The sequence below is a fragment of the Carya illinoinensis genome, chromosome 10 (genome assembly GCF_018687715.1).
Source record: "Carya illinoinensis cultivar Pawnee chromosome 10, C.illinoinensisPawnee_v1, whole genome shotgun sequence".
Classification (NCBI taxonomy): Eukaryota; Viridiplantae; Streptophyta; class Magnoliopsida; order Fagales; family Juglandaceae; genus Carya; species Carya illinoinensis.
In genome coordinates, this window is record NC_056761.1 from 2,028,300 (window position 1) to 2,056,098 (window position 27,799).

The 27,799-nt window shown below is 35.5% G+C and overlaps 1 protein-coding gene across 1 annotated transcript; it reads right to left on the reverse strand.

Moving 5' to 3' along the window:
• Positions 1-738: 738 nt before the first annotated feature.
• LOC122278786 (MDIS1-interacting receptor like kinase 2-like) lies at positions 739-4,224 on the reverse strand. Its single transcript, XM_043088987.1, has 2 exons — positions 1,354-4,224; positions 739-1,256 (listed from the first exon to the last, which is right to left on the reverse strand). The coding sequence occupies exons 1-2, from the start codon at positions 4,220-4,222 to the stop codon at positions 904-906; spliced, it is 3,222 nt and encodes a 1,073-aa protein (XP_042944921.1). The 5' UTR covers positions 4,223-4,224; the 3' UTR covers positions 739-903.
• Positions 4,225-27,799: the final 23,575 nt, after the last annotated feature.

Below are 27,799 nucleotides of genomic sequence, written 5' to 3' on the forward strand. Positions count from 1 at the left end.
ATTTAATTAGTTATCTAAATTTTGGGGGCTTCTAAATTTTGGAGATGAGACCGTAAGATTTGACAAGGGGAAGCTGCTAATGGTGTAGAGACTGGCACCCTTTTTTATTAGTCACGTTCATTAACATAAATAAAGATAGGCTGAAAATCCTACCGAATAGTCTCCATATAGAAATTTGTGAGGATTCACAATCCAGAAACAATCATAAATATATATATATATATATATTTATTTTAATAGTTTTATTTATATTAAAAACTTTGAGTAATTAAAATAAAGATATTACTTATTTAAAAACTAACAATTACATTTTTTTATGGAAGAAAGCAACACTTAGAAAATAGTGGATAAAGGTCATAGCCTATCTACATATAAAGGCCAGTGATTCTCCATCAGTTACATTAATTAAAGTAAATAAAGATAGGCCGAAAACCCTACCCAATACTCTCCATATAGAAATCTGTGAAGAGGATAGAAACAATTGGTTCTTATGAATAATTGATCAACGATGGCTAGGGGTAAGTATTTTAGCAATTCTTTTATTATTAGATATTCTCCCAAATATTACAAATCGAGCTTGAGCATCCTTGTTTGAATTTGGCTCACTTTCATTTGCAAGCCTAGTACCATCCAATTTGGCTACAAGTTTATAGCTTGATAGATAGAAAAAGTCGTCTCTGTCCAACAACTCGGGCCATTTTGGCTTTGGCAGCGAGCACAAACTGTAGGGTAGATCTCTTCTTTATTTTTTTTAATCTTTTTGATGTAACACTTGAGAAGTACACAACATTTCACTTAAAAACGACACTGCAAAAGATGGTTGCTAGGTAAAAAGAAAATATTGAACCAGCACACAAAATATAATTAATAAGTCTTCTTGAACATGACTTTCTTGTTACAACTTCATTTAAAAGATGGCTTAGATGGCTCTAGCTGGAGACTGCAATTTGGGGCTTGGGCTGCTACTAATACTTTAGAAATCATGTGCATAGTCGGCCTGGATTCTGGAAGGTCATTTAAACATTCAGTAGCAATCTCTGCAACCCTTATGAGCTCGACCTCAACTTGGGGCATTGGAAATGGAAGGCGTTGGTCAAACACATCTTTCAATTGAATACTCATCTCAATTGATGGATTAGATGACTTAACTGAGGAGATGAAATCACCTGGATACTTTCCCATTATCACTTCTAATGCCAACACACCAAAGCTATATACATCACATTTCTCGGTTATCTTCATTGTATAAGCAAGTTCTGCCAAGAAAAAAAATAAAAATGAAAAGAACAAAATTCAACACTTACGCACACCTTCAATGTTATCTCGGAACAAAATGACAATGACATGTATTACCTGGTGCAATATATCCGTACGTGCCTGCAAGGGAAGTCCAATTAGATGAATCTGGCTCTAGAATCTTAGCAGTGCCAAAATCTGAAACATGGGCCTCAAATTGAGAATCCAACAAGATGTTGTTACTTTTGATATCTCGATGAATTATTGGTGGTGAGCAATCATGGTGCATGTAAGACAAGGCATAAGCCACGCCTTTGACAACATTCAACCTCTTACTCCACTCCAATTCTTTAGCATCTTCTTCATTCTCTAACATTCTTGCCAAACTACCCATTTCCAAATATTCATAAACCAAAAACGAATGTCGTGCATGCGAACAGAAGCCATGAAGTTTGACGATATTTCGATGTCGTATTTTTGTTAATGCCTTTATCTCATTTAAGAATGCCTTTTGGGATCTTTTCTCATTGTCAAGTAGTTGGTGGAGTTTCTTCACAGCTACCATATCACCTGATGACAATTTTGCTTTGTATGTTATTCCGTATCCTCCCTTCCCAATGCAATATATCTCATTGAACGCTTCGGTTGCTCTCATGATCTCTTCATACATTTTTCTTCCATCAAAAGTGCTTGACACAAAAAGAAATCCTCCTTCATCCTTGTCGCTTTGTTCTAGTTGGAGGTGTTGATCTTTCTTTCTTCTTTGCAAAATGAGAAGAACTTGGAAGAAAACAAACAAAACCAAAAGTGATCCCAAAAGAGGGAAAATAATTACGAACACGACTTTGTGGCCTCTTTTTGATAAATGTTTGCATGGGGGCATCACTTTAACATTACCGCACAATCCCTTGTTACCTTGCAAGGCTTCCAAGGGAGCATCTAAAAATGCTTTACTATTGGGAATGAGGCCGTGTAACTCATTGTAGGATACGTCAACATGCAACAAGCCATGCATTTCTTGAAAGGTAGTCGGAATAACACCAGAAAGATGATTGTGAGAGAGATTGAGCACCTCCAAACTTTGCATTTTGCTGCTTTCTGACGGTATCTCTCCAATTAAAGAGTTATAGCTTAAATCTAATTTCGAGAGCTGAAATAAGCTCATAAGTGAGATAGGAAGTTCTTCACTGAAATTGTTATGGCTTAAATTCAAGTGGTATAATTTTGAGAAGCCATTCCCAAAATTACGTGGAAGTGACTTGCACAATTTGTTCGAGGATATGTCTAGAAATTCGAGATTGGACAATGAGTCGAATTCTACAAGTATAGAACCAGAGAGATGATTTCCATTCAACCACAACTTCTCTAGAGAAGTCAACTTTCTGAGTTCCTTTGGAATTTCCCCAACTATATGATTTAAAGAAAGATCAAGCACATGCAGTTGAATCCAATTTCCAATCTCGGGTGGTATGCTACCGCTAATGTTGTTCCCACTCATTTTTAGAGTCCCTAGTTTTAGACATTGCCCCCACTTACTTGAGATCTTGCCATAAAAGTTATTGTGGCTTAAATCTATGATGGTTAAGTTTGGATAGGCACCAAAGACTTGAGATATATCTCCAGTGAGTTGGTTTCCATTCAAGAAGACTCTCTTTAAGCTCGTGCAATTTTTGAGGCTTTGCGGAACTTGACCTCTGAAACCGTTGTTGAATATTGAAAAATTCTGAAGTGAACCACCATGACAAATACTTTCAGGCAAGGAGCCTGTAAATTGGTTTCTGCTAAGTTGCAAGCTTTTCATGTTCATGGAACCTCCAATTCCTTGTGGGATGGGACCAGAAAGTCGGTTATCACGAAGATGCAATTCTTGTAAATTGCTCAAATTAGCAAACGAATGTGGAATCGGACCTTGAAGTTGGTTTTTGTCAAGTGCAAGATATGTTAGAGAATTTAGGTGACCTAATTCTTTAGGAATGGAGCCAGAGAGTTGATTTTGATAGATGTACAAAGTGGTAAGATTTCTCAAATTTCCTAAAGAAGTAGGGATGTGACCTTCTAAACGGTTTAGGGAAAGATCAAGCTCGGTTAGAGAATTTAGGCGACCTATTTCTTTAGGAATGGAGCCAGAAAGATTATTTTCGCTAAGATACAGAATGATAAGATTTCTCAAGTTTTCTAAAGAAGTAGGGATGTGATCTTCTAAACGGTTTTGAAAAAGACTAAGCTCGACTAGAGAGTCTAGGCGGCCTATTTCTTCAGGAATGGAGCCAGAAAATTTATTTTTCCAAAGATACAGAATGGTAAGATTTCTCAAATTTCCTAAAGAAGTAGGAATGAAACCTTCTAGACTGTTTTTGTAAAGACTAAGTTGGGTTAGAGAGTTTAGGCGACCAGTTTCTTCAGGAATGGAGCCAGAAAGATTATTTCTAGAGACATACAGAATGGTAAGATTTCTCAAATTTCCTAAAGAACTTGGGATGTGACCTTCTAAACGGTTTTTGGAAAGAATAAGCTTGGCTAGAAGGCTTAGGTGACCTATTTCCGGTGGGATTTTTCCTGACAATAGGTTAACAGACAAATCAAGATAGATGAGTTTAGACAAGTTGCTAATTTGACGCGGAATGTTCCCGAATAAAGTGTTCTCAGAGAGATCAAGATAAGCGAGATTTGGAAAAGACAAAAAAGAAAATCCAAGAAGTGTACCTTGTAAGCCAGAGCTAGTAAGATTCATTCTGACAACACTTCCAGCAGGATTGCAAGAAATACCAAACCAAGTACAGGGGTCTGTACTGCCGTTTGAATATGTAGAAGCATTGGGAAGAGAAGTCCATGTATGTAGGCAAGTTTTGTTTGAAAGGGTATTTTTCCATTTGAGAAGAGCAGTAGCTTCTCTGGCAGAAGCAACATTTGATGATAAAACCACATGATGAACAAACAAGAAAAAAGATAGTAGGGTGAATATTTTCTTGAAGGTTGATGCTACCATTCTTTTCATCTCGTGTGTAGCGAATGTTAGTTAATGGCTTTATTTATAACAACCACTTGCACCCTGTCAATCGCTAATTTTCATTGTTCTATTTTTATTTTTCGTAGGACTTAATGCAACCGAGTCAAGTTTAAAAAGTCTTTTGGATCCTCATGCTAAATCTCATTCGTATAATTAAGCAAAGTGTAAGGATTCTACTTCTACTTCAGATGACAGTGATTCAAGTTTCAAAATTGTAAGGATTCTCATCACTCCTTGCTATCGTTAATGGTTTTATTTGTTGACCATCAACGTTTTTGCAACTGTTTAATTATGGCTTTATTTGGGGACTATTGACGTTCTTTGTTATCGTTAATAACTTTATTGGTTGACCATCAACGTTCTTTGCCATTGTTAATGGCTTTATTTGTCGATCATCGACATTCTTTACTATCGTTTATAATGGCTTTATTGGTTGACCATCGACGTTCTTTGCTATAGCTAATGGCTTTATTGGTTGACCATCAACATTCTTTACTATCGTTTATGGCTTTATCTGTTAACCTTCAATTCTATCACTTAACTATCAGTATCCAAGTCTTCACCTCTTTGACAAGCGGTGATTTTATATGATTTTGTATAATTTGTGTAAAGTCGTGTGGTTTCAAACGATATCAAAATAGAGGTTTGAGTTTGAACTCTAACTTTATATATCACTTATTTAATTAAATATTTCATATGTTGGAGCATTCAAGGAGGGAGAGTCAAGTTTATACGTGAGGAGTGTTAATAATATATATAATTAAATTTATCTCTTCCCATCTATTTAAATTTTTTAGACAAAATAGTGATTTCATAGGACTCAAATTGATATTTTATGGTGACTAAAAATCAAAGGCAGTCGATGTTTACTAATATCATCGTAATTAATGGGAGAACTTAGTTTCATGGTTGCACTGTCAAGGAGGTAATGATCGAAGGCGTTCGATGAATCAAGTCATCAACGTCAATTGGAAAGAAAGATTTCTTTCTCCCAATAACTAGTGAAGCAATAAAAAAATTTAATAACAAATTCACTTGCCAAATTAATCCTAATTAGGTACCCATGCAGAGTCGTCCATTTATAAAATATAAGAAATTAAAGTCTCCACCATTCCAATATGATAATCAATGTTTTGAAACGTAAACCCAAAGGAGAACATGCAGTACTGTCTATATAATCAATGGTAATTAAGGTGTGAAAGAGCAGATCCTAGCTAGGCCGAATTATATAGGACGACAAGTTTAATTAGGCATTAATTAATCACCATTTCTTACTTAACTCGTCAAATATCTGAGAAACCAAAAGGACTATGGCAATTTCTTTTCTAAAGTTGGGATTTATTTCCATTGTGTTGCTTCATTCCCATATCCGTATCTTTTTCTTTTTTAATTTAGAAAATACATCTATTTTGATACAATTGCAATGTGTAAAACATTTAGCATTACATGCTATAACTTTTCAAGGGAAGAGCACAAGCACCGTCCAATTTGGTTACAAGGCTACAGCCGGACACATAGAAAAGGTCTTCTCTGTTAGTAAGCACATGTAACCACCATCCTGCGCCCAACCAATTGCTTTCCCTTGTTCTATTTTCCATAGGACTTTATGCAACTGAGTCAAGTTTGAAAAGTCTTTTTAATCTCACTCGTTATAATTAAGCAAAGGCCTTTATTAGCATATGTAATGTATTACTCATTCTGTCGTGTGTGCCCGTTCTAAACTTCTAATTCCATGACAGGGACTCAAGGTTGAAAAGTATTTAGATTCTCATCACATCTTGCTATCGTGAATAGCTTTATTTGTTGACCATCGGCGTTCTTTGCTACTGTTTATGGCTTTATACGTCAACCATCAACGTCTGTCACTTGACTGTCATCATCAAAGTCTTCACCTTGCATGCGTTTTTGAAATCTAAGTTTTCAATAGCTAAGCTTTTAAAATAAGTAGTGATTAATTCACATGATATTAGAGCAAAAGTAATATTGAGTTCGAATCTTGATTATACACTCCAACTATTTCCTTTTAGTTTAGAAAATACATGTATCTGCCATTGAGAATGCCCATATTTTTTTTAAGGGAAGAACACATGCACCGTCCAATTTGGTTATAAGGTTACAGCCGGACACAGATTAAAGGTCTTCTCTGTCCAAAAACTTCGCCATTTTGGCTTTGGCAGTAAGCACATGTAACCAACATCCTGCGCCCAGCCAATCGCTTTCCCTTGTTATATTTTCCATAGGACTTTATGCAACTCAGTTTTAAAAGTCTTTTGGATTCTCATGTTAAATCTCACCCGTTATAATTAATCAAGGCCATAACAGTGACTCAAGTTTGAAAAGTATTTGGATTCTCATCACATCTTGCTATCAATTTGCAAATACAGTGTGGAAAGTGAAAACACAATATGCTCTGTACAATGAAGAGGTGAGATTTGACAAGGAGAATTGCTTGGTGCTATTGAACCGAGAACAGATAATCAAGGGGAGAGTGATGGGGATTTGTTGCTCTGGCTGAAAATCACTGAAGATTGAAAATAATATAAATTGAGGGATTCAACTCTGTCTTACATACAATGTAACGTCCCAAAATCATGGAGAACGTCCAAGGGAATGAAACCTAAGGGGAGGCGGAAAATCTAAAGGTTTTAAGATATAATTTAGAAAATAAAATTAGTAATAATGATGATATTAATAAAATATATATAAAAAAAAAAACTAATTTAAAATCTAATTTAATTAAAAATAGCGACTGTTACACTTTTAAAGCTTCTCAATAAAGTTTTATTACTTGTCAACAACAACAAAAAAAACATGGAAGAGATAATCCAAGTTAAAGTTTTATTTTTAGAAGATTAGGAACTGAAAGCGATTGATAACGTAGCCAAAGGTGCAGAAACCGCTTGCTCGTCCATGTCAATGTTGAAGGTCCCCCCATGTGTTGCCCATAGGTTGCCCATGTGAGCCGTCCACTTCACTCCATGTGGTGCCCATAGATTGCCCATGTGTGCATGTGCCCATGTGGTGATATTCCTCACATGTGCTTCCATGTGAAGTGAGCATTGCATTTCAGATGGATCCAGCGAATATGTGGAGGAAGAGGAGCTCATCCTCTCCTATAAATAGGAGAGGATGTTTGAAGCTTAAATTATCCTCACTGCGGTGAGCGATCAGGCAGAGGGTTGAGGACGAAATTTGAGTTCTGGAAAAACCCAGAACAGAGGCCATTTGAGAGAGATAGAGAGTTATTGTGAGTGTTTGTAAAATTATACAAACATATTGAAAAATTGAATTTCCGCTTCAGTGGACGTAGGCAAGTTGCCGAACCACTTAAATATTGTCTCTATCTATTGTGGGTGTGATTTCTGGGCGGCCGGAGGCGCAACAAATGGTATCAGAGCTTCGGTTCGTGCTACCCAGAAAATTACAGTTGATCAAAATTAACTTTTGATCACACCACAATGTTCCTCTCATCAAGACGGATCCGTAGCCGCAAACGGTGTCGAAAACGGATGTCGGAGGAGCCCGTACGCGCCCCTGGAAGTCGGAGAGTGCGATGCACGCGCCTCAGTCGCACTGGAGGAAGAAGACGAAGTGGGATACACGCGCCACGCGCCCCACGCGCGGCTGGAGGAAGAAGACGCGTGGAACACACGGCCTCACGCGCCCCCACGCGCGGCAGATGATGAAGACGCGTGAGGGACACGCGTCCACGCGCCCTCACGCGCGGTGAGGGTTGAAGACGCGTGCAGGGCACGCGCTCACGCGCCCCCCACGCGCACTCGGAGTACTCTGGCGCGTGTTGGACACGCGCCAGACGCGCCTCAGACGCCCTACTGCGGCGCGTGTGGTACACGCGCCAGAGAGATCTGGACCGTCCGATTTTCAGATCTTTGTTGAGCTAGATCTAAGCCATCCGGAGTTCGATTTCAACGATAAAATAGTGCTTTCCAACTATTTGGATTATTCCGGACTCATCCGTACGGTGGGAATGTCGAGATTTTCCATCGGTACTGTTGATCTGAACTGTCGATGTGTTGCAGATCATTTTGGGCTAGATCTATGCCAGTTGGAGTTCCATCGCGATGATCAAATAGTGATGTCAAACTATTTGGATCATTCCAGACTCATCCGTACGGTGGGAATGTTGAGATTCGCCATCGGTGCAGTCGATCTGAACTATCGAGGTGTTGCAGATCATTTTGGGCTAGATCTATGCCAGTTGGAGTTCCATCGCGATGATCAAATAGTGATGTCAAACTATTTGGATCATTCTGGACTCATCTGTACGGTGGGAATGTTGAGATTCGCCATCGGTACAGTCGATCTAAACTGTCGAGGTGTTGCAGATCATTTTGGGCTTGATCGTAGCCGGTTGGAGTTCCATCGCGATGATCAAATAGTGGTGGCAAACTATTTGGATCATTCCGGACTCATCGGTACGGTGGGAATGTTGAGATTCGCCATCGGTACATTTGATCTGAACCGTCCACGTGTTGCAGATCAGTTGTGGGCTTGATCGTAGCCAGTTGGAGTCATGATGGACTCATTGGTTTTGGGCTTAATTTAAGCCAGTAGGGATCGTGAAATTTGATGGAGCAAATTTCAGATCATTGGACAATGCTGATTAACTTGTTATATCAGCAGGTTTTGGCAGTCATACAACTCATGGAGCATATTGTTATTAAGAGGAGAACCGCATCGGATCTCGTTGTGGCTTTCTTTGAAAAGTCAGTTGCAAATAACAAAGTACAGATGAAGCTTTGGTGTGGTAGTGTGGATACGTACAGTCTAAGGAGGTTCTGTCTAGGAGATTGGAAATTTTAAATGGGTCCATTGTGACCCTCCAATCTTTCCTGGGAACTGACTTAGTGAGGTACTATTCATTTCTACGGTAAATTCATTAAAGCAATGTCAGGAAGTAAGGTTTCAAATCTTGTCAGATTTGAGGTGGAGAAACGGTTCAATTTCAGATAAGGCAGAAGGTACTATTGTTGCCCAATAGCATTTGGCGTTGTGGTCAAAAGGTTGGGAGGTCATGAAAATGGCTATGAGTAATTCTGCAAAGAAGTCAAAGTTGAAGTTTCTCAATGTAAGAGATCTTATCCTGGATGAGGAGGTGCTCAGAAGAGATTCTGGCAAGATTTCAAGTTGTTGGTCCTGAATGTTGATTGTAAGGACAGAGGCAAGTCAAGATCTGGACAACAGATGACTCGCTAGAAATTGTGGCAAGACAGGCCACAAGAGACTGCTAAAATCAGGAGAAAATTGAGAATGATGCTGTGAATATGGTGACTGAAGAAATACATGGCATTGCATTTCTTGCAGTGCACAATGCTGTTAAGGACAGCCTGAAGACAGCAGTCATTCAGTAGTGTTTTCTCAAAGGCGTTGAAGGGCAAATCAATTCCTGACGTCAACAGTGATACTAGCGACTGGTGAAACGGCTAGTACAAGGAGCAGTTTCGGCAAGTGGCTCCAAGTCAGTAAATGGAGATACTGGTATTGATGCTAATGTTGTGTCTCTCTCCATGAAAAAAAAAAGAGACATGTATATCCTCATGCCGCTAATTCCCAGAGTTGCCATGATAGAGGATGTGTTAATGTTAGCAGGTCCACAAGTTTACACACAAGTATTGGTTTGGCATTAATGCAGGGTGTGTAGTGGAAATTCATGTCGATGGCTGATGAACTTCCAGAAGAGCCAAACGTGGAAGTTACACCATAGTTTTCAGCAATGTTATTTTCGACATGGGCCGAAGTGAAATGCTTGGAATTAGTTTATTCTGAGTGGATATGCTTTTATGGTGAAGCATGATAGTGGGAGCTATGAAGATCTTCATTGAGGTGGAGCTTGGCTGTGGGACCAATCAAAGTCACAAGGTGGAGATTGTTGCTATTGTTGCCAATAGCATTTGGTGTTGGAAGGTCACGAATGATTAATTGGTCTTGGCTCGGGTTAATTGTCGTGTGAATTAGAGAAAGTAAAAGGAACCCAGTTTTACTTTTCTAAAGAAATCTCCCTAGACCACGACATGAAGTATAGGTGTGAGAGATGGGAACAAAACGTCAGATGTTCCAGGGATATCTACACCTAAAGAACTGCCAAGACGATCAGACCTCCATGGTGGTTACTACCTTAAAATGTATCCTGCTGAATGAAGGTAGTGAACTACGGTATGAAGAAAAATCTTGCAAGAAGGGAGATTATGCAAGTCGGAGACTGCACACAAGATGGACACATGCGACTGAAGATAGCAGCAGGATGAAGGGTCAGTCACCCAGATCAGAGATGAGACCTCAGCAACAGGTTCTCTGATATGTGTCAAGGTCTGTGCGAGACCATTGATTCCCAGTGCAGTGGGAGATGTGTTGCCCTATGTAGATGTGTTGATTAAGGGCACTGTACGTGATAAACTAAAGTTATGCATCACTTTAGTTAGTCTTCTGACTTGAAGACATGAGTTGTAAAATTGTATAAGGGATCATGCTGGAGATAGAGCTCGACATGTTGAGAACCAGTCTCCAAGTTGGAGATTGGTGTGATTGTAGGATTATGGAGCCTGGTTTGAAAGCTGTAAGGCACCAAGCAGATTGTTCGCTCGGATGTAGCTAGAGCGAAGCAGATTGTTCGCTCGGATGAGCCTAGAGCGAAGCTCAGTTTGCTCAAGGTGTTCGCTCGGATGTGGCTAGAGCGAAGCAGATTGTCCGCTCGGATGAGCCTAGAGCGAAGCTCAGTTTGCTCAAGGTGTACATGAGTGCGGACTCATGAACTCGAGCAAAAGAAGAATCCTAGAGAGTTGAGATTGTGCAATTGAGCACTGGTAAATCTCCTTTGAAGAAAATCCCTTGCAAGCTCTGTGGATGTAGACGATGCTAATGCATTTGAAGATGCATTTGGAGAGGCATCTGGACATCCATTTGAAGACGTACCTGCAGATGCATTTGATAGCGGATCTCTCATGGCTAACAAGCATTCCAATGAAGGAGTGCAATCATTTGAAGGATGCAACCATTTGTAGCATCCTAGTATGGCACACTTGGGTGGAGGGGGTGATTGTTGAAGGTCCCCCCATGTGTTGCCCATAGGTTGCCCATGTGAGCCGTCCACTTCACTCCATGTGGTGCCCATAGATTGCCCATGTGTGCATGTGCCCATGTGGTGATATTCCTCACATGTGCTTCCATGTGAAGTGAGCATTGCATTTCAGATGGATCCAGCGAATATGTGGAGGAAGAGGAGCTCATCCTCTCCTATAAATAGGAGAGGATGTTTGAAGCTTAAATTATCCTCACTGCGGTGAGCGATCAGGCAGAGGGTTGAGGGCGAAATTTGAGTTCTGGAAAAACCCAGAACAGAGGCCATTTGAGAGAGATAGAGAGTTATTGTGAGTGTTTGTAAAATTGTACAAACATATTGAAAAATTGAATTTCCGCTTCAGTGGACGTAGGCAAGTTGCCGAACCACTTAAATATTGTCTCTATCTATTGTGGGTGTGATTTCTGAGCGGCCGGAGGCGCAACAGTCAATGCCAACACAGGATATGATCTGAAAACTCCAGGTGCATCCTCTGCATTCAGAATTCTAAAATCAATTAAATGCATCAAATCAACAAGTTATACGTTAGTTTATGGTAAATTGAAATTGCTACCAAGGAACAGTATGCCCAGACCTAGAGCAAGAAGCTGAGCTGTTACTTCCCAAACTTCTTCCTAATTAATTGATCAATCAAGAGAAAAACAGTCTCTTTTCAGTAACTTGTATATTTATAGAAAGGTGGGAGTTTATTGTTATATTCCAACCCAAATGGATATTATTTTCCTCTGTGTGCGCACTGATCTGGCTTTAAGGTAGTAAATCATGACAAAAAAAATAAAAAATAAAAAATAAAATAAATTTCATTTAGTATCAAGCGAAGGCTTTTATACTTTCTCCCCCAAAACAGAACCTGCAAGCAATTACGACTTGAAAACGAGAGGAGATGTCAGTTTTCAAATCCTCACTTCCTACACAACAAGAGCTGATGCTAATGTTTCCACACTCCTGATATACGAATAAAACACTTGTGGTTCAAGAACATGTCTGCGGTAGTTTAGAAAATGATTACAGCTCTGCATTGCATGCCTCATTATAAATCGCTTTCCCTTGTTCTATTTTCCATAGGACTTTATGAAAATGAGTCAAGTTTGAAAAGTCTTTTAAATCTCACTCGTTATAATTAAACAATAGCCTTTATTAGCATATGTATTACTCATCCCGTTCTACACTTTTAATTCCATAACAGTGACTCAAGTTTGAAAAGTCTTTTAAATCTCATTTGTTATAATTAAACAATGACCTTTATTAACAGATGTATTACTCATCCTGTTCTATACTTCTAATTCTATAACAGTGATTCAAGTTTGAAAAGTCTTTTAAATCTCACTCATTATAATCAAGCAATGACCTTTATTAGCATATGCAGTACTCATCCCATTCTACACTTATAATTCCATAACGGTGACTCAAGTTTGAAAAGTCTTTTAAATCTCACTCGTTATAATTAAGCAATGGCCTTTATTAGCATATGCATTGCTCATCCCGTTCTACGCTTCTAATTCCATAACAGTGACTCAAGTTTGAAAAGTCTTTTAAATCTCATTTGTTATAATTAAGCAATGACCTTTATTAGTAGATGTATTACTCATTCTGTTCTACACTTCTAATTCCATAACAGTGACCCAAGTTTGAAAATTTTTTTAAATCTCACTCGTTATAATTAAGCAATGATCTTTATTAGCAGATGCATTATTCATCCCGTTCTACACTTATAATTCCATAACGGTGACTCAAGTTTGAAAAGTCGTTCAAATCTCACTCGTTATAATTAAGCAATGGCCTTTATTAGCAGATGTATTACTAATCCCGTTCTACACTTCTAATTCCATAACAGTGACTCACGTTTGAAAAGGTTTTAAGTCTCACTCGTTATAATTAAGCAATGGCCTTCTAATTCCATAACAGTGACTCAAATTTAAAAAGTATTTGGATTCTCGTCATATCTTTCACCTATATTTGGAACCACTTATGACTTGATATGGGCCTGCTACCTTTGTTTTCGAACTGTGATACTCAAATTCATCTTGAAGACCACAGAAACCCAAATATCATGAGCAAAACAGGACCATGAGTTCATGATGGTTAATTTGTTTTGAAGGAAAAAAAATTGAAACTATCCGAAAAACGTAAAAAAGATCTGAATGTTTTAGGGAAAAGATTAAGGTAATCAACATTTGGTCGACAAACTCCAAACTCCGATTATTTCTCATCTCAACTGATACAGACAAGCTTCAAGATAGGCCATACAAAATGGGAGCCCTCAAAAGAGTCATGAATATTGTTTTTCTAATGAATCAAGTGTGGAGGAGAAAAACTGATATTCTATTCTAGAGGAAAGAGATGAGAGATTATTTTGAAAATTTCTCTAACTAGATTTTTCTATGATTAAATGAAAATTTAGAATTAAAAAATATTTATATTTATAATTTTTTAATATTTAGATGAAATGGAATAAAAAGAAAAAGAAATAAGCTTGCAATACAAACGCTGAAGTCGGTGATATTAGAGTAGAAATGATTTTGAGTTCGAAACTGAAGTGAAAACACAATCTATGCTTTGTACAATGAAGAGGTGAGAATTGACGAGGGGAAGCTGTGGTTCAGGGACTGACACCGTTTTTTATTTATTTTTAATCATGGTGTTAATGCTAGCTCATCATGTATGGGCGTCCATGCATTTTTTTTTTTCCCACAAATATTGTACGAACATAATTTAAATGTACAGATTGCCACAACTCAGCGAAAATATTGTAAGAATCATATTTCTCGATCTATATCCTTCCGTATGATCGATCGATATTTGCCTTCCCACCATGCACGGACGACGAGAAAGTAGCTAGGCATCTTTTGACAATCAGTCATACATGACACGGGACAATTAGCACTTTTAAATAATTATATAATTTTTTTTAAAAGATCATGATCTCATTGATCTAATAATTATATTATAGACCGAAGAAAATGAGAGTTAGATAGGTTTAAATTTCAGGGATCAAGCTGGTTGCATGCATGCGTTGGCCGGCCAGCGTTTACTCGGCCATGGGGTGGGAGATTCATAATCATCGATCTAGGATATCAATTTTATTTTCTTTATGATCAGTTTTCTTGTATTCAATAAATTCTTAATTACTAATTATATTAGTAAAATTAAGATTATGATGAGTACGATGACATGATCATATATGATGAACAAGAAGTTGATTTAAGTCTATTAATTGATTGGAGTGTTATAAGATGATCAGGACTATATATTATAAAGTTCAACTTGCCTCGGGGAAAAAGACTCATAATTCCATGGAAAATAACCGGCAATTTAAGAGCTGCTTTGGATCCGTCGTCGCTCCCAACAAGTGGGCATTTATGGGGAGATCAGTACGTACCATAATTTCCGGCTTACCCCAACAGCGACCTATATATATGACCAAACAACACAAGGATAAGGTTCTAATTAGTGGGTCATGACTTACTACTTCTTAATTTCTTCGTTCCTGATTAGTGTGATGTGGGGTTTCCGGAAAGTTTAAAAAGGTATCTTTTAAGAATCCTTATATTTTTAATTTAGAATCAATGCTTTAATTTCTTCTCTCTCTCTTTTTTTTTTTTTCCTTTTTAATTTAGACAAAAACATCTATCTACCATTGAGAATACCCATGTTTTTTAAGGGAACAGCATAAGCATCGTCCAATTCGGCTACAAGGTTACAGCCCGACACAGAGAAAAGTACTCTCTCTCTCTCCAAAAAGCTAGTCATTTGGGCTTTGGCAGCAAGGACAAGCTGTTGGGCGAATCTCATTATTTTTTCTTATTTGTTTTTCTATTTTTTTTTTTTATTGTTTGGATGAAACACTTGAGTTGAGAAGTGCACAATATTTCACTTGAATACGACACTCCAAAAGATTAGGCTGAGATATTAAAATCGATACTCCAGCTAGGAACTCTTATTGAACATGACTTTCTTTTCAACTTCATTCGAAAGATAGCTCTAGATGGAGACTGCTGTTTGGGCTTGGGCCACTGCTAATATTTTAGAAATCATGTGCATACCGGGCGGATTTTCGAAGGTCTTTTAAGCACTAGATAGCAATATCTGCAACCCTTGTGATCTGAAGCAGAAGCAAAATAAGCATTTGATGATAAAACCACATGATGAACAAACAGGAACAAGCAGAGTAGGATGCATACTTTCTTGAAGGTTGATGTTGCCATTTTTATGTCGTGTAGCGTCTATTAGTTAATAGCGTTATTTATACCCACCACCTACACTTTGCCTATCTCTTTTTTATTTTTGAGTAATGTTACATTCAGTCACTTTTACGTACTCCCTGTGCACTTCACTGATATGATTGGCTGGATTAATTTTTTTTTTAATAGACAACCAATCATATCACTGGAGTGCATAAAAGAATCCATAAAAGTGATTGCATATAGAATTTTTGTTTCCTTTATTCTATTTACCACAGGACTTTATGCAACTGAATCAAACTTGAAAAGCCTTTTGCATTCACATTGGTTTATGTATATGAAAATCACATTTTTTAAAAATCTAATTTATTATACAAGCAAAACTTTGCTTCCACTTAAGTAAATTTGAGATAAAATAATAATAAAATATCATCATTTTATTATTTTTTTTACTTTTTTTAATAGGGTTTGATCTTCAAATATGTAAAATATTTGAATAAAATATTTTTTTGAAAAGTGAATGAGTAAAATATATAAAGATAAAATATGTAGAAAGAGAGTGAGAAGAGAGAAAAAGAATGAATAAAATATATTTTAAAAAATGAATAGTAAATCTTCAAACGTGTAAAATACTGTTTATAATTATTCAAATATTTAAAAATACATAATCTAAAATAGATAAATTTAGGCTCATATTATACAAATAATTTTACATATATATATATACATAGACCAATGCTAAGTGGCAATAAGCAAGTAGATTCGTCTAACTCTGTTTTGCCGATTTTGCCCCTGCCTTTTGTATTTTTCTCTCTATCCCTCAGGTCTGTTGTCAGACGATTTTGACCCTACTTTATATATATTTTCCTTTTATGCCCTTTTTGCCATTCTTATTATGGATTTAATCGTGTATTTACGCTTATGTTCTTGCTTTTGTTACAGTCTTTCTCGAATTTGTGTGTTTGATCTTAATTTGATTTTTTTTTTCTTTTCTGTTTTTTCACCGCTTGCCGCTTGGTATAAGGGCGATTTCACCTTCTTCATTTTCTACTATTTGCCATATTGTTTTAACATTCCCAAATCTGTTTCTTCACTTATGGGTTCTAAATTTGCATCTCGGATCCCGACTTTCACATGTACGATTTTTTAATGCTGATTCTTCTGAATTAAACATTTCTGACTATTTATTCAGTTATTTACTTGTATGCAATCGGTAATTGTTAGAAATAAATAAATAAGTCTTACTATAAAAATTTTTGGGATTAATGAACAAAAAAACTCGAAAGGAAAGAACAACAATAAAAGGTTGCATGAATATTTGGATTTAGAAAACTAAATTTAGTTGAGAAAGAGAAAACTGAATCTGATCAGGTTTTTCATTTCTGATTGTCGTGCTGTTTCTGGCTCCTTTATCTTGTATTTTGTATTTACTTTAGTATAGATGTAAACAGTTCTTGCTATGCTGACATCTAAATGAGAAAATAGGAGTCATTTATTTCAGCATTTGAAGAATTTTTTAACTATGAATAAAAGAAAACGCAAAAACATCACAGACAGAATAAAACAATCATACCAAATAATATAAAGTAGAAGAGGAGATGTACATGTAACCTAAAAAATAACAGAATCTAATATATATAGAAAATTGATAACAGTAAATAAGAGGTTAACATTTCATTTATCTACACGGCAAAAAATAATAAAAAAAAAAAAGACAAACAATAATATATACAGATCTAATAAAAAAAGGATATCAAGGGACAACAAAATTATTTAGAAAAATAAAAAATAAAGCATAGTAAAAAAAATAAAACAAAAAATAAAATTGTTCACATCTAGACATTACCTGTTCAGATTATAACATGTTGGATTGTAAGGATGCATTTATAGGGCCCAGAGTAGGGTTACGGTTTTATTTTTATTTATTTATTTTTTATGAAAACAATGCCGATTTGGATTTGGGATGGGGTGGGTTGGGCATTTCTGTGCTGAAAATGGCGCCGTTTTTGTTTGTTGGGCTGGTGGGTGGGCTGGGCTTCATGACTGATTTCGGGTCTAGATGAATTGGGCCAAGGCTTCTTTTTTTTTTTTTTTTTTCAAACAAGAAAAAAACACATTGTTACATGTTTGTGGACCTAGGTATTAGCACATGGTTTATTTAAATTTTCTCACTTAGTATATGAATTGCACATAAAGTTGTACTAAGAATTTTGGATTGTATAAATATTAAATTTATTTATTAGATCTTTTATTGTTGTTAATATTTTAATATAGTCTTATTTAACAAATATGACTATACAATTATTGTGTTCTCTTTTCTTAATGTCTTCTTTGTAAGAGTTCTGTTGCTTCTATTCTTGTTTCACTATTTCTCATTCCACTTGGTGTTTATTTTCTCTACTTCCACTATTCTTTTGCTTGTCCTTTACTTTCTAATACGTTCTCTTCTTTCTCATATGAAAAATTCTTATTTTATTTATTTTGTAAGAATGTTGTTATACATTGTAAGCGTCTTTATTTTAGTTCTTTAAATATGTTTGTCATGATTCTAACAATAACAAATTGATAAAATACATAACTATCATATTTTTGTTAAATATTTGTTAAGAACAGATTAGTCAAATTGTTCATAATTCGTAATTTTTAATATTATTAAAGAAAATTTAACGTAGGTATTTACAGTTAAAAAACACAATTATCAAAAGAAAACCATTTCTTTGATATTAATGTAAATGCTCATGTATTTAAGACAGTATTTAGAGTGCATGGGTTTAGGAAATCTTTTCTTTTAGAGTGTATGGAACAATACATTTTAGGACAAATTGGTCTAATTTTTTTAAAAATAAAATTTTGTGATAGACGTGAAAGGTAAAATAAATTTTTTGAGGCTATTAAGAAATTTGATATTTGCAAAATATAATATTAATTGTTAAATATTAATTTTTATATTAATAAAACATGTGATATTCATGTATTAAAAACTGTATTAATAACAAATTTCATTTGTTGCATTATTTCTTTTCTTCCAAATTTTTTTTCCTATAAATACCGAATTTATTTATTTAATCTTTTATTGTTGTTAATATATTAATATAGTCCTATTTAAGAAATATAACTATACAATATTCCTATTTATTTTTCCTAATCTATTTTTTTTTTTTTTATAGATTTGCTGCTTTTGTTCTACTTTACTGTTCTTCGATCCGGTTGTTGTCAATTTCATCTATTTCCGTTGTTCTTTTACTTGTCCTCTACTTTTTGGTATGTTCTCCTCTATCTCATCTAAGAAAATGTTATTCAATTTTTTTATATTTATATAAATGCACCTGTAGCCAAAATAAATTGTTGGCATTATATGTTTGTTTTATGAATATTTCCTTTCCTCATGATATTTATTCCTTTTAATAGATTCCTTCTATTCTAAGATGTACCATCTCATTTGGTTCGTTTGATATAATTTGTATGAGATTTTTGGGAATTAATTGCTTTCTTATTTTGCTTAGTTGTAAATGCTTGTAATATTTGTTATGTATCATGTCTCCCTATATATACATATCTATTTACATCTTTGGTATGTTCTGAAATGTTTTTTATATTACATTCTGAAATCGACGCAGAATTTATAACCTTCTATAATTTTATGCTGACTAGTAAGACCACATTATTAAATACATTTAAATATCATTGACATGAATTGTTTTCATTTTTATTTCACTGTTTCTATAAATAAACCTTGAAGAGCATGAAAAATATTCAGCAAGAAGAAATTGGTATGCCACCCAATCAGAGGAGAAAAAGGAAGAGATCTGCCAAAAAAAAAGAGAGAGAGATATGTTGAGTTGAAAAAACCTCAAAATAATAAAACACTAATAATATTTTAAACATTTATCTAAAATAAAAAATTCTCATCTCACTATCCAAACCTGTTATAATCTAAATTTTGGGTGCTTCTAAATTACCTGGGTCTGACCTTGTACATAAAGCAGTCCGATAACACATAAGAGCATCCTCATCCGGGTCTACATAATGTATTTTTCCCTATAATTTGGGGAATAATTTAGGGTTTTGCTCATTTTGCGATTTTCATTTCCAGTCTGTACAGGAATTCCCCATCTTTATTGAAGTACTGTATATCCACATCGTATTCGACAGCTCTAACATTCTCCCCTTCCTCGTGTCTTCTTCTCTCTCGCTAGTGTAAATGGTTGGCCCCTCCCTTGCACTGAAGCACCATCGATTGCAGCTCTCCATCTCCAATTTTTGTAAGTGAAAAACCCTAAAATTTGTCATTCGTATGTTTGTCTTCCCCGACTTTTCTTCTATTTTTCTTTTCCTCTCTCTCTCTCTCTCTCTCTCTCTCTCTCTCTCTCTCTCTCTCTCTCTCTCTCTCTCTCTCCATTTTTTCTTCCTCCCAACGCCATGGTCAAGTCTGTGAGTGATCTGAAATTCATTAGTAAGGTACGCGGCTTCCACTATTTGAAGTTATATCGACGTTTGAGGTCTTATTTATATTTATTGCAGCTCTTGTTATTCTTTGATTTCAGTGTTGGGGGCAAACTCCAGCTAGCTTCTGTTTGCTGCAGATCTTGAGCTCCGTTTTGCTTGCTTTTTTTGGGTTCTCTCTCTCTCTCTCTCTCTCTCTCTCTCTCTCTCTCTCTCTCTCTCTCTCTCTCTCTCTCTCTCTCTCTCTCTCTCTCTCTCTCTCTCTCTGTGTACTACTTTGTGATTTTGTTGGCTTTCTTCCATGGCTATACCCGAGGGAAAGAGGAGTGGCTAAAGTCTTTTCTTGTGCTAAAATTAGTCTCTGTTTATTGGTTGTGTTGTGGTTTATTTTTCACAGACTTCAGCTACTTTTTGGAATTGAGTTGTTTGTTTTTCTCCAAGTTTTGTTTGTATAATATTTCTTTTCATTTTATTATCATTCTTTGATTTTTTTAGTTGAATTCGACATGCTTTGCTAATTTATGAGAAAAAATCTCTAGTTTATATGCTGCTGACAGAACCTTTGGAAAAATCGTTGGTTCTTCTTTTTGTTATGAGACCAGTGCACTTTGTCCTTAGTTCATGACTGATTGTTTAGAAATGTAAAATTATTGAGATATTCTTGTAGAATTTTGGTAAGGACACATTCTTGTCAAATTTTAATGCAACAAATTTTAAATGGCATAAACATTGGCCCACTAACTTCTTCAACAACTCCCATGAGCTACAATAAGGCGATCCATTATCCCCTCTCGAGTCTGTTATGTTGATGGAGGCATTTGGTAGGATGATCTTGGCCTTGGTGATGGGGGTTTCATTACCAGGTTTTTCAGTAAGGAGTGATAATGTTAAGGGACTTCTTATCTTGCATCTTCTATTTGCAGATTCTACCATTATCTTTAGTGTAGTGAACCCTGAATACATGCATTTCAAGTGTAGTTGTTGGTGACTGGATGGCTTGGTGGTAATTGTTGGATCTAACATGGCCTAATTGCTTATGATGTATGATTGAGCTGAAATATTGCATGTTTTAACTATTTAAAACCAATGTATTTTAAATTTTTCATGACACTATTATTAGTTTTAGATGGAAAAATAGTTAATAAGCATAAATACGAATTGTGATTTTTAATTGATTAATATCATGTTTATACTTAATTTTATAACTATGATTTAATTGAACAATATTTCCTCACATATATAGTCTATTTTTTATAATATATTTTTCTTTTAATTTATTTTTTGAGTATTATTTTTCTTCTTCTTATTTTCAGCTTAAATAAAATTCAAATGGAATCCGGTTAGAACTTTTGATCAAAAGTGCATATTAATTGAGAGGAATGAAAAGAAAGAAGCGATGTACTTGGACAACTGAAAAGTATACAAAATGAAGAATCAGTGGTTATTTTCTTCCTTTGATTATTCAAGATGCATGTGATCTTTATGGTTGAACGAAAATCACGGATGCTTGAGAATTTTTGGTGGTGCAACATTAAAGTCTAAAAGGGGAGCTGAAATCAAATGGAGACACGTACATTGACAAAGAAAAAAAAAAGAACGTAACAGAATTGACGGAAGAAAAAGAAGCACATTTTCAGAATTTATGAAAAGCGGTCTGACGTATGCGGAAAGATCACATCTTCACATTTGGCGTCTACTTGAGCCGTTATATATTACTTACTCTTTTACATTTAGGGAGTGTGAACGAAAGGAGTTGAGAGGAGTCTGATTGGCAGTGATTTATTAAGTGTGTCGGTTGGTGCAGCTAAAGTGGACTGATTGGGTGATTTATTCAGAATTTTCACGTTGGAGCTAGAGGTGCTATTGAATTGTTTATTGCTGACTCTATTCTGGTACGTGGGGTGAAACGAGAGACGTAGACTTCTTGGGGACCTTCGGTTATTTATTACCCGATTAAAGGAAGGTGCAGGGGGTATTGGGAGCTGGACGGGGGCTTCCCCTCCTGGCTGGAGTGAGATTGGCTAGGGGAGTGAAGATGTGGAGAGAGAGTAGAAGAGAGGGTGAATAGAGAAGTAGAAAAGGTGAGTAGAGAGGTAGGGAGTGAGCTGTGCTAATAGAGAGAGTTACGTGGGGATGTAGCAGAGTTGTGTTGTGCTGGAACTGAAAGTCGGTGCTATGATTTGCTGGAGTTAAAAGGGAGTCGGCTGGAATTAGCTGAAGTGCAGGGGTATGTGGGTAGAGAGGGACGTGTAGGGAAGTGTAGGGAAAATGCCGTGCTTGGGTTTGAGTGAGGTGTCGGTCATTTGGTTGGTAGTGAATGGGTGAGAGGGAGTTTGAGTGGTGTTTAGTTCTAGCAGAAGTAAGAGTCGATTGATTAAAGATAAAGTAAGGTGTCGTGTGATATTTGGCCGAATAGAAATGGAGACATTGACATGGGAAGTAAACGTGTGAGTGAAAGAAATTCTGGAAAGTAAAGCTGAGGGAGTGTCAGCAGGAAACGTGAAGACGTAGGAGACGCTGGTAGAAAGAAGGGATAGTCTATGCTTGAGTTTTCTGACTCTATGCTGGACGGTAGAGATAAAGAGGGTGAGAAAAAAGTGAAAGAAGGCAGTCGGTGGGTGTAAGAGTTGAGGGGTAGACGTGAAGGAATTTAATTGGCTGAGGTTAAGTTTGATTTGAGGTGTCGGTGCATGAGTTTGGAGCTGGAGGGACGTGTAGAGAGAGTGGAGTTTAGTCGGCTGGGATTAATTTTTCAGGAGTGATAGTTGGTTTGTGCATGATTAGAGAGAGGGAGTCGGTGGGAAATAGAGAGAGACGTGTGAGTGTTGTGCTGGAATTGAGTTAGGCTGGAATTGAAAAAGGGTAGTGTCTGTGAGAGGCATTTCTCGTCTAGACCTTCGGTGGCAACTCTCTCTTTGCATTTTCATTGTTTAGACGGACGGAAATCTCTCTCTCGTTTGAAGACTATTTCTTTTGTTCTGTTTTCTAAGTTTTCGGTTGTTAATTCTTAGTATTCTCTCGTACTAGATTACTTCTTTTCTTTTTTCTTGTTTTTACTTTTGGTAGGCGTCGGCTGAGTTCCAAATTCTATTGTTTCTAAATTATTGCCTAGTATTTCTTGTGTTTCATTTTAGTTTTTTTTTTTTTTTTTTTTTTTTTTTTTTTTTTTTTTATGAAAGATATTTATGTGATTTCTATAGTATTTGTAATAAATATGTTTAGCTAAATTTTCATATTAAGGTTAGAGGTGAAATTTAATAATTTAAATATTATTTTCGGATCCACATAAAATATATTCTACAAGCTTGATCGATTGAAAGATTTTATTATTGGATATTTTGATTATCTATATACTCATCTTGATTCATTGTGATTTCTGAATACAGTGAATGCTTGAAGAATCCCTGTGGTATTCAAATAGATTTGTAAATGTTTTAATCATCAATCGTTCACGCTCAATCATAAGCGACTATTTTTTCTTGATCTTAAATGTTAAATCTTCCAATTAAACAGAATTATTATTCTAGTTTAACTGAAGTAAATCGATCAGAAACAATATCATAAATTATTAAACGGATCCTCGAAACCTTAGTCTTTCTCCATATCAATTCATTTTATCATTTTAGTTTGATTCAGTTATTTTATCAATCTTCATTTGATTGTACGTTTCTTTTTGTAACTTCGTTTCATTGTCTGAATTTATTTTCTTTATCACAAAATTCAATCCCTGTGGATTCGATCCTGTAAGATACTATAACACCTGTATACTTGCAGGTAAAACTGCACTAAATTTTTAGTTCATTAATTTGAGTCAAAGTTTAGGCGCAACAAGTTTTTAGCGCCGTTGCCAGGGATTGCAACATGTGATAATTAAAAAAAAAAATAGTTTAGTAATCTTTTGCTAATTTTCTTTTTTTTTTTTTTTTCAGGTACGATTTTTGTTATTTTGACGGGAAAGAGATCAAGTAACATTGCTCCCATATTCATATCAATTGGAACACAAAACTTATTGGGCAATCAAGCAATTTAATTTTGATGTGGATAAAGCTTGCTCTCTTCGTAAGTTTTAGCTTAATGAGTTAGAGGAAATCAGGAATGAAGCTTACGAAAACTCTCGTATTGCCAAGGAGAAAATGAAAATTTTTCATGACAAAAATATTTTTCGAAAATCTTTTGAGCTTTCAAAAAAAAAAAAAATTTGTTGTATAATTCAAGGTTTCATTTATTTCCTGGCAAGCTTCGATCCTGATGGATCGGCCCCTTTGTTGTAAAAACTGTTTATCCTTTTGGGGCCGTTGAGATAGAAAATCCAGAAAATGGTAATGTTTTTAAAGTTAATGGACAAAGGTTGAAACCATTTTTGAATGATTTTACTCCAAAGATTGAGTCCACTACTCTGGAGGATCCTGCTTATTAGAATTAATTTCTGATTCTTCATTGTATATGCTGTATTTGTTTGTTTTGTTTTTCTTTCTTTTGTTTTGTGTTTTAATTTTGACAAAAATTTACTCCTTGTGTGCACTCGAGTATCTCAGGTGAATTTTTTCCTCTCTGTTTAATCATTTTCGTCTCAATATATGTTCTACAGTGTTTATCTTGTTCCAATTCATACCTATACATCATCGAACATTCAATTACTGAACATTGAGGACAATGTCACATTTAGTTGGGGGAGGGTTTTCTATTGAAAATTTATTAGTACCTAAAAAATAATAATAATAATAATAATAATAATAATAATAATAATAATAAGGAATTACAAATGCAAAGCAGATTAACTCAAACATAGTAAAAAATAACATGAAGGAAATACCATACTATAATGCGACATGCCTAATGTTGGGAATATAATAGTCATTGATGTTCAATTAGATCTTCTTGGAGCAGATGATATGTCGAGCTGTCTCTAATATGATGATGATGCTGGATGAAGTCCGTGAGCTCAGTTGTATGATTGCGCAACAATTTCGGGAGATCATCATCAAGTTGATCATACTCAATGTTCGGACCCTCACTATCATCACACTCGTCTTCAATGATCATATTATGTAGAATAACACATGCTTTCATTATATATCTTAATTCCTTCACTTTGAACATTCGGGAAGGTCCACGAATAATCGCAATTCTTTGTTGAAGTACCTCGGATGCACGCTCGATATCTTTTCTTGTGGATTCTTGTGTTTTCACAAAAATTTTCTTCTTATTCCCTCGTGATGATGGAATCTTCTTCACAAAAGTTCGCCACTTGGGATAAATACCGTCCGCAAGGTAATACCCCATAGTGTAGTCGTTGCCATTGATTGGAGGAGCACGCCATTGGGTAAGTTCCGTGAAAATAAAAGATCTCTCTAGTATATTAATGTCGTTATATGAACTGGGTATACCAAAAAATACATGCCATATCCAGATATCATATGAAGCAACTGCTTCTAAAATAATAGTTGGTTCACGGATGTGGTGGGATAATTTTTCACTTCCAATGCATGCAGTCAATGCTTCCCAGCATTCCTGGAAATTTTCGTTGTACAGCAACAGCAAGCAATCGGGCAATATCATTGGCATTTGGAGACCGCATATTATCGTATGAAAAAACACTTACTATTGTCTTAGAGAATTTTTTGAGGCTCTCCATTGCGATGATTTTACCAATACGTATGTATTCATCCATAAAATCTCCAGTAACCCCATACACTAGCATTCTAAGTGCTGCGGTTATCTTTTGCATAGAAGATAAACCAAATCTTCCGGCAATATCTCTTCTTTGGATGAAGTACAGCTCGTAAGACTCTATCTCATTTAGAATAGGGAGAAATAGGGGACGGTTTATCCGAAATCTCCTTCAAAATAGATTCAAGGGATATACTGGATTTTCTACGAAATAATCACGAAATAGGCGCTCGTGCCCCTGAATATGATCACGTCGAATAAACTTACGATGTTGACGATTGTCACGATGCCTCGATGACTGTCCATCGGCTTCGTCATTAAGAACAACATCACTATCATCTTAAGAGAATACGTATGTTAGCAATTTGCGAAAGAAGGTACGAGCCATTTGATCAAGATAGTGGGAGATCATGGGAGACTGTTGAATTTCGGTTCTATAGATCAAATGAGACTTGAGTTTATGAGAATGTGAATGCTAGCAATATGTGTATTTATAGAGGAAAAAGTTATCGTGACAATAAGACAAAAAATGTTACCGTTTGAGAGAAGCAAAAAAAAAAGTTACCGTTAAAGAAAAGACAAAAAATATTACTGTTGGAGAAATGACAAAAAATATTACCGTCAAAGAAATGATAAAAAATTTTATCATCAATACGTGACTAGGTATTACCATTAGAGAAACTAATATAGAAAAACAATTAGCTTTTTGCCATCTAAGAATGCCCATGTTTTTAAAAGGAGCAGCACAAGTATTGTGATCTAGGGCTACAAATTAACAGAATAGCTCGTGAACAGTTCAAACTCGGTTGGTATATACTTGGCTTGAATTCGATTCATTTAATAAATGAGAAGTTTGTAAACATTAATATTGACTCGAAATTTGAATATTAAATGAGCAAAACTCATATAAGCTCAACTCAACTCGATTTAGGTTCATGAACAAAGTTCGTGTAAACTCAACTTGACTCGTTTTGAGCTTTCATTTTGAAGCTTGCAATTTGTGTTGTATATGCATATATTATATTTATTGCATATTAGTTGTATTTTATGTACTTAATTATATATTATTAATATATATAATTTACCTTATTTAATATATTTATTATGTTCCCAAAGTGTGTTTAGGATAGTTATGTATTATGTAATATAACATTAACATTATATATCAATTGTCTAATTGTTACATAGATTATAGCCTATTGATGTACTAATAAATGAATGAGTGAATAGACATTTACTTAAAACAATTACCAAATTAACTATAATTGATTAACTATAATTTGTATATGTAATGTACATCACAACATAAAATTATTTGGTTGAATAGTTAAATGGTTAGAATTTTTTGTAAAATTTTAAGTTTTTATATTAATCAAAAGATAAGAATTAGAACTTAAGGGAAAAAAACAACCGAATTCGAGCTCGAGCTACGTGAGTTCAAGCTGAATTCAAGTAGCTCGAGCTCAAATTCGAACAACGTTAATGGTTAACAAGCCAAGTTCAAACAAGAAGATTGAATTTTATTCGAGTTTAAACATGCTAATCGAAATGGAGTATCCTTATTTGAATTCGGCTCACTTTCATTTACAGGTCTACTGGCCTAGCATTGTCCAATTAGGCTACAAGGTTACAGCCCAACATGGAAAAAGTATTCTCTGTCCAAAAACTTGCCATTTTGGCTTTGGCAACAAGCACAAGTTGTTGGGTGGATCTCTTCCTTTTTCCTTTTTTTTTTTTTTTTTAAATCTTTTCGATGGAACACTTGAGAAGTACACAAAATTTCACTTATAAACGACACTCAAAAAGACTGAGCTGAGATATTAAAATCGAGTGAAACTACATTTCATAGTAGGAAAAACGACACTTCTATCAAATATGCTAGAAAAAAAAAAATATATTGAACTAAATGCACACAAAATATAATTACCAATTCTTCTTGAACATGACTTTCTTGGTTTAACTTAATTCGAAAGATGGCTCTACCTGGAGACTACAATTTGGGGCTTGGGCCACTGCTAATATTTTAGAAATCATGTGCATAGTCGGCCTCGATTCTGGAAGATCATTTAAGCATTTAGTAGCAATCTCAGCAATCCTTATGAGCTCGACCTCAACTTGGGGCATTGGAAGTGGAAGGCGTTGGTCCAACACATCTTTAAGTTGAAT